General features: G+C 34.9%; 1 protein-coding gene across 1 annotated transcript; it reads left to right on the top strand.

The window, feature by feature from the left end:
* Positions 1-613: 613 nt before the first annotated feature.
* MLANA (melan-A) lies at positions 614-7,458 on the top strand. Its single transcript, XM_005488157.4, has 5 exons — positions 614-707; positions 1,614-1,712; positions 3,837-3,933; positions 6,030-6,131; positions 7,088-7,458. The coding sequence occupies exons 2-5, from the start codon at positions 1,639-1,641 to the stop codon at positions 7,154-7,156; spliced, it is 342 nt and encodes a 113-aa protein (XP_005488214.1). The 5' UTR covers positions 614-707; positions 1,614-1,638; the 3' UTR covers positions 7,157-7,458.
* Positions 7,459-8,757: the final 1,299 nt, after the last annotated feature.

Consider the following 8,757-nt stretch of genomic DNA (forward strand, 5'->3'; position numbering starts at 1 on the left):
CTTTTGTCTCCTTGCTCTTTTGGCAGTAACTAACTGCTGGTGTATCACAATACCCAGACCTTTGAATCAATCACAGGCTGCCATTTCTTGCCTGACCTTGTAAATGGAATTACTATGGCGTTAACACAGGCAAAGGCCAGGCTTCATTAGTTCTGGAGCCCATGGGATGTACCCTCTTTTTGTTGCAGTATTTGCTTCTCAGTATAGAATTAAACTGTACTTACCTTAATCTAAGACACTTCTGTCACAGGGTAATGAGTTTTGGTCCACATATACTATATTGCACAGCGTTAAAAATGGTGCAAAAAGAGTGCTTAAACAAAGCTATAGTAAATACATGCAAAAATACCAGTCCTCTCTAACAATATAAGCAGCCTTAGATGAAAACATGTTTGAATCTAGAAACAGTCTGCCCAGTCTAGGAGCTTGTGCTAATTGGGCAGGTAAAAAGGTGTTGGGCTGTCTCTCAGAGCACATGTAATTAATCAAGATTTTTCTGCTACTTTTTAAGAGGGAAGGATGCAGAATAAAATGAGAAGTGGTCTCCTTGCTCCTTTTATGCTAATTAATGCATTCAGAAGCCGAACTGAAAGGAATTTAAACTCGTGATAGTCATAAGAGGACAGATCAAAGGAGAAAAAAACAGACCAAGTAACAGAAAGCTGCATATGCCTTCAGTTAACAGACAGAATACAGGTCTGAAGGAGGTAAGATTTATATTTTTTGTTTCACACAAAGTTTTCAGCTTTGTTTAAAAAGTATGCTTTAGAAGAGGCTTGACTGTCTCTAAGTGAACTCAATATGCTTTATTTCCTTGGCTAGAATTATCTTCAGTAAAGTCACTGTGTTTTCTAATTTACTTGTAGAGTGTGGGTAGATTAGTGGGATACAGTCAAGTACGATCTGTTGTGCTCTTCACATTACAGAAACATGATTATGTGAGGATTTATTCTTCACTATATTGGATTGAATAGATTTTTAACTGTTCAGACAGCTGTGATTACCACCTTAAGATTGGGAATATTTGTAAATTGAATTTGAAAATTGTAAATAAAATTACAATTTTATTTACAATAAAATTAATTACTACACATCTGAGTTTAGATTGTCAGCAGACATAAATCAGTATTCCCATCGAAATTCAACAGATCTCTGAGAGTGTTCAGTGACTGAAAACCTATTCCCTGAGTGTTTACAGGGAATTACAGAATAGAAAAACAACTATTGTTAGTATCAGTGTTATTTTTTCTTCTAAATTGTTTTTCTTGTCCAGGAAAATTGACTTTTTTTCTATAGTCTCAATTTTGCTTTAGAAATCTGCCATTGCGTGGTACCTAAACAGACCACATCAAATTCTGCAAACTGTGTTACACTCAGTTGCAAACACCTTGATGTCAGTGATGATACTAATATGTAGACTTATGGTTCTGGTTTTGAGCTTTATCCTAAACTGGGATTTAGTTGTGTGTGTATAGGAATCTACTTGATTCTGAAAATACCAGATTATCCTGCCTCTCTAAAATGCTCCCATTAAAACAAAGAAGCTGAAAATATTAAGCTTCAATGGTAACAAATTATTTATCACACTGACACACTGTGTTTCTACCCTGTAGGTTTTAGCAGGACCAACCTCACAAAATGCCCAGAAGATATAACCATCAGGACAGCAACCACTTTAGAGGGAAAGGACATGTCTATTTTGCAGTGGAAGAGTAAGTGTAAACTAAAACCAATGTTAGTATGCAAGCTGGTGAAAGAATTTGTATTGAAAGAAAACCAGAAAATTGTATCAAAAAAATTTACTGTTGTATATAAATGGAGTGCCTTTTAACTATCTTATAGGTCTCTCTAATGTTTCTCAAGGGGCGACCTCAGAGAGCCATCAATGATATGAAAAATCAGAATTGCAGAATTCAAGAATCTAGAGTTAAATAATATGATCACAAGTCATCAGCCTTTACCAGGTTTATTGAGGTTTATTTAGAATTTACTTTTAAGACTGTTGCAAGGTGATCTGTACCCTAAATCTCTAGATTCACAGACCTCTCTTAGGAACCTCAAAGAGACATTTTCTCACCCTAAAGAATGGTGGAAACTCCCCAGAGAAATGGTTAAAAAAAAGAGGAAAACATCAGGGGCATACAAACATGACTCCCAAATTGTTTCTGCCAAATATTTTTTATCTTTGAATTACAATAAAATACATTTGGTCTGGGATTATTAGAGACATCACCCAACTGGTGATGTTTTACTACATAAGGCAAGTAATTCCATTGTGCTAGCACTGGCTTACTGGGCCCCAAACTTAATGACTTGTTGCAAATACTCATACTGCAAGATAGCTGCTCCTCCATCAGCCCTGGCAAAAAGAATAAAAAAAGGGGGAAAGTTCTCTAATAGTCCATCCAAAGCAGTTCAGTTCTTAAAAAAAAAAAAAGCTGGCTAGTCATGTTTCAGCACTTGAAACTAGGCATGCTCACCTCTAACTGCTGTGAATTCTTGTGGCTGTATCTGTAAGTAGTTTTTCTAGTTATGTGACCCTCTCCTTTCAGTAACAGAAGTATTCTAGATATGAGCCCTAGATTCTTAGTGGCACAACTTCAGCTTTAACTGGAACAGCAAGAAATTGCATACACACTTTCCATACTAGCCTGTGAGTAGTTAAGGAAGGAGTTAGATGGCAAATGTGCAGTCAGAAGCACCAGCTCCAGAAACACATCCTGGGTTTTCTCCTAAATTTGCCCTACACCAGGACAGGGACATATAGGCTAATGGACAGCTAAAACAACATGTGACAAGCAAGAAGTTTAAAAATGTAGAGAGGGCACCAGTTGCCTGGAGAAGTAGTCCCTCCAAGTTTCAACTGTGCTGGCAAGAGTAGGAAAACCAGCGGAGCCATCTCACAACTTTGGCTGCATCAGAAAGTGACTGCTGTGAGCTCTGTCTATGTTAGAATGGGCTTATCCTGATTCACATAGCAGTTTTTCCCCATATTCTTTTCCCTTTAATCATTTAATATATTCTTCTGTTCCTGAACAGGGAAAGAACAAAAAAAATGGGGAATGAATTCAGTATTTCTCAACAGGGAGGATATTAAAATTAAAGAAAGGCTTTTTGTGACTAGGAAATTTGAAATTACTTTGTCAGCTTGCTTTTTTGATGTAACGTGGAAATGTGCTGCTTCTGCCAAGTCCCCAGGAAGCAGTGAGGGAAGGGTGTTTTAGAGCACAATTTGCAAAGCATATTTTCCCTAAAATGACCCAGTGATGGCAACAATGTGCCTGGTATGTCATGCAAGAACTGAGTCCTTATAAAACTCTTTACGAATAATTCAAAGATTCTTACTCATGTTTTAAGGTTGCAATGTGTTTTATGCATCAAAAAAAAACTTCCTTCATTAGAAGTTGCTGCAATATGATGCAATTAGGATACATTTTAAATACTTGCTGCCCAAAGAAATTTAGCAAAGAAACATGAGCTGCATCATTGCAGATGTAGCATTTAATTTAATTCACATTCACTTGCAATATCACAATGCTGTGATTTGAGAGACTTACAGACAGGTATGTTTTTGGAATTAGTAGTCACTGGTAGATAATTATTTTCAAATAAGTATATTTTTAAAATGTTTAAGAACTTGGTAGAGAAATTAGCTAACAGCTTAATCTATAGAAACTAAATGAAGTTATTAATACTTTGCCTATTTTCTGAGGTAAATTCTGCTCCATGACTTCCTCTGATAAAAAGTTGCTGACACAAACTTCTGGTCTGACCACACTTGCTCTTGGGAGGATGCATCTAGTTGTGGTGCAAATTTTGTTTTGCTTTCCCAACAGAGCTCTGGGTATTGGGCTTTTCATTTTGGTGCTGGCAATTTTACTTGCCTTTGGCTGCTGGTATTACAGAAGACGTAGTGGCTACAAAAGTCTGCAGGTAAGTGTGGCAGCTCATTTTCTCTCGTGCTATTATTTTGACAACAAATTACCCTGATTTGCATGACAATAATGCAGAGAACATCACATCTGTAACAGGACATCACTATCTCAAGCAGTATTTACACTGACATATGTCACAGACAAAACCACATACGAAATACAACCTGCCCCAAAGAACATGCAAGTCAGACAAAGGGGTAAGAAGAACCAGAAGCAAAGGGACATGAAACCAGTTGTCCAACTTTGCACAACACATCAGTAAAAAAACTTATCTGTAAATTTTGTAAGATCAGTAAAAAAAAAATATTTGTAGAAAGCATTCTATTTATATTTACACAAAACGAAGAGACATCCAGTGTCCTTTCATTTAAATAAAAGTAATATATTCCCTGTTCATAAGACTTACCCCTAAATAAGGGGTAAATTAGAGTAAATCTAGGAAGAAGAGAAGAAGAAAAGTAATTGTAAAAGTAAGTAAATACGCTCACCTATGGGTGATGTGAGATTCATCCATGCAAAATTTGATTTGCAATTTTTAGATTTACAAAAAAAATGGGATGGGTTTGAGATTTGTTTTCTAAGACTACTTTAAAAATATTTTCATCTGTGTCTTCTTAGAAGTTATTTTAAAAAAAGGTACAATCTGTCTCATAACAACTGCTATTAGAAGTTCTAAAGCTTTATATTTTAAGTTTTGCTCCATCTCCTATGAACGAGAGGTCTTTTTTAATTCTTTAAAGTGAAAGCTTGTTATGGTTTAACCCCAGACAGCAATTAATCACTGTGTAGACACTTGCTTATTTCCCACTGCCACCCTGGTGTGGAGGAGAATAGGAAAGAAAAGGTGAACTTCATGGGTTAAATTAGAACAGCTCAGTAATTGAAACAAAATATAATCATCTACTACTAATGATCATCATAGTGAAAAGGGGAGAAAGAGAGGACTAAAATCCCAAAGGAACAAGTGATGCCCAAAACAGTTTCTCACCACCTCTAACTGATGTCCATTCCTTGGCAGCAATCAGCCCCTCCCAGCCAAATCCCTTATTTTTATACTGAGCGTGATGTTCTGCAGTGTGGAATGTCCCTTTGGCTAGTCCAGGTCAGGTGTCCCAGCCAGGAGCCCTCCCTGTTTCTCTTGCATCCTCTCAATGGCAGAGCACGAGCGACTGAAAATCTCTGACTTAGAGCAAGAGCTACTGAACAAAAACCAAATAATCATTGTGTTACCAGCATTAATCTCATAAAGAATCCAAAACAAAGCACTGTACCAGCTGTTTAAAAGAAAATGAACTCTACTCCAGCTGAAACCAAGACAAAGCTTTAGGCAAATATGTGTCTTATAGTATCTTTTAGTTAACCTAATATTTTGAAGGAGATATAAGTAACTGTTTGCAACTAAAAAACCCAGCAAAGATCTCATCTAAGTCAGCAAATCCATTTCCTTGCTCTTTCTGGTAACTTTGTATCAGTCTTTTTCTATCCAATTATCCAGTTATCTATCCAACACATATATCAACCAGCAGAGTACCTAAAAGCTGAACTTTCATAGAGAAATGTTGCAAAAAATTAAGGTAATACTCAAAAAACCCCTTCAAAAATCAAACCAAATGTCTGTTTTGCATATCCTGGCAAAAAGCATAATCTGTTTTTTAATTCCTTCTAATGAGAAATTTCTACTTTCTGGTTTTGAAAATCAATTTTTTCTTAGGCTATTTCTGGCTAGGGGAGAACTGGTACAGAATGTGTACAAAAGAAATGCTGAAAAAATGGAAAACAAAAAGGTTCAAGATTAAGGAAAGGAATAGCTGGCATAAAAAATAGGAGGCATTTGGCTACATGAGATGTCAATTCCTGCATCAGTCTGAAAAATGCAGTACTTATTTTTCTGTCAATGTAGTTGGATTACACAGGAGAGAGAACATATGTCTCAGCAGAGACAGCAAAAAGTGTTAGATGAGGTATCTTTCCTACTTGCATTGTGTCTAATCCCAGATTCTAATACTTACTGTATATGGGCTGTCAAATTTTGCTCCAACTTCACAATCTCTTCTTCCTTTCACCTCCCCCATATTCCTCTATGATCTGTCACAGAGCAAAAGCTCTAGTGTGAGCACAATACGACGCGTGGTAGGTGAGGGAGAAATACTGGACTGCAAAATGGCTCTGCAGGACTACAGAGACTTTAATTCTGTGGTAAGTTGCAAGTCAAGACCTCACTTAAAACTGAGTAAGACATGGTGAGATAATATTGTTAAACAGACACTTGATGATTTCTCCCATGGTGTATTTTCTCATACTTTGAGTCTTCCATGCTTCAATATCAACTTAGAAAGTAGTATTTGGAAAAATTTGTACTGTGAAAAACTAAAGAAAAAAATTACATCTACTATTTAGAACGCTTACTTCAAAGTTATTGTCTTCAATTTATATTTATTCTTAAGTTGTATGATCATTTTGCAATCTATTAGACTGATGCAACACCGGAATGCTGAAATATACTGAAAAACCCCAAACATCTCCCTAACTGATTTTCTACCATTCAGACAAACAACAAATAAATTGTGTCTGTACACACTACACTCTGATGAGAAATATCAGAGAATATTATAAAACTTCAATGTGTTAGCTCTTCTAATCATTACAGAAAGATGATTATATTTAAACTTTCGATTTTCAAAAAGGTAAATTAAGTGATAAGTATATATAAATGGGTGTGTTTAAATTGCTTTAGAATTGAGAAGAGGCTAACCTCTTATTTAAAATAAGCTGCTCAAATTTTTATCACTAGAAATACGATAATATGCCTGCATCAAGACTCTTAAAACCTTCAATATTTCTCTGAATTATCAATCTAAAACCACTCCATATAAATAAGAAAATTATTCCTGCCTTTTTAACATTGAAAATTCTCTCTTTGGATGAAAAACAGCAATAAGTGAATCTGATGCAAAACCAGAAAACATACTACCAAAAAGTAACCTTAAAAAATAGACACAATGAATGAGTTTGGCTTCTTTAAGTCATAGAACTGTATCTAATATGGTGGTAAATAACTTGCTGTGTGTTTAATGTAATTTTTTTGTAATTTTCCTTATAATTCAATTGGGATTTTTTTTTTTGATCTTTCACATCCATTTTCCTTACCACAGGTATCTGATGCTCCACCAGCTTATGACAAAATTGCTGCAGATCAGTCACCACCACCTTATTCACCATAATAAGATGAAATTTGAAACCATAAACATACTGATTCCATTTACTCATGCTTGCTCTTTATTTCCTGTCTATGCTTAACTTCCTTAAAGCTACGATCATACAAAAGAAAAAAACATGTCTTCATCAGCAGTTGCTGAAAACTATTCCTGCCTTATTTACAGAACTGGTCCTTGAAATGCCTTAATAAATCTGAATGTGCTTTTGTTTTAAGCTTTTCACTTCTTGCAGTCAGATGAATACATTATTCAAGATGACTAGACATTATGGTCTAGTCATCTTGAATCCTTCACAGGTCTACATAGATCTGTAGTGACACACTATTCAGTATCAATCGGAGTAAAAAGTGACAGCACCTTTGTCTTCATCTTTCCCTTTCTTTAAAAAAAATAACAAAAAGCTCCAAAAAACCAAAACAACTAGAGACACACACACAAAAAAACCCACCAAAAAACAAAATCAAAAAACCCCAAACAACTATTCCTTAGAATGTAATGTAGAACAATCTGTCACAAAATGAACCAAACAATTTGACTACATGTCCTCTTACAAACTGTTTTCCTCACCAGCAGTTTTAAAATCTACTTCCAAAAAGTGATAATGTTTTACAACACACTTTAACCTCACATCACTTGTTTATGTACCTGTAATGAATTAATTCCTTATAAAACACAATCAATGTAGGCAACTTGGAGTCCATATTACTTCATACTGCAGTGGGTATAATGACATCATCTTTCAATTCCTTGTGGCAGTCATGTGAGAGAGTAAAAGAACTTTGTAAATTTAAAGACTTACATGTAATTTCTTTCTAATATGATGAAACTGTTGAAGAAAATGCACAAAAAACATGTTTCTTGAAGAATACAGAATACAGCAGACTCCTAGATGTTAATTTTCCAAGCTTGCCAGAACACTAGCAATAATAAAAAACTAAGGATTTTGATATGCATAAACTAGCTGCATACATTTGATAGTTACTGTTTACTCAGCCTTTTTGTTATTGCTTGCTTGCCAGATTATTACTTAAGATGACGTTCAGATCAATAAATTTATACACAAGGCCCAATATCTCACAAGAGGCAGCTAGAATGGTACAACATTCATTAAAATCAAAAGTAGTTACAGAAGAAAACTGATTTCATAAAGCAATTATTAACTGCTATTAGTAAAGAATCTAGTTCTTTGTCATGAAATACACCAATACAAAAACATTAAAACAAAATAAGTTATCAACACAAGGCATGGGTTACTTGCCTAACATAAACTCCATTTGTGTTGACAAATAATAAAGATGGGTTTTTTGAAATGTTTCTTCTGTAATAAAAATGTTTATATAGATTAAAATTGTTGGAAGGTAATAAATATCAGTAATTGCTGTGAAAGGCTATAATCCATCCATATGTCTTTACAAACTTAATTAATATATTTATTTAAAATATAGAGACGTATTTTTAGAGACTTATTTTTGAATTTTAACCTAAAAAGCTGCTTACCTGTGTCATTTCCGATATCCGCCTGTCAGGAAAAAAATTGTGGAATTATTTAGCAACAGGAAGAGGAAAACACAGGAAAACATAAAAAATGCTATCTTATAGCTAGTAAG

The sequence above is a fragment of the Zonotrichia albicollis genome, chromosome Z, assembly GCF_047830755.1.
Source record: "Zonotrichia albicollis isolate bZonAlb1 chromosome Z, bZonAlb1.hap1, whole genome shotgun sequence".
NCBI lineage: Eukaryota > Metazoa > Chordata > Aves > Passeriformes > Passerellidae > Zonotrichia > Zonotrichia albicollis.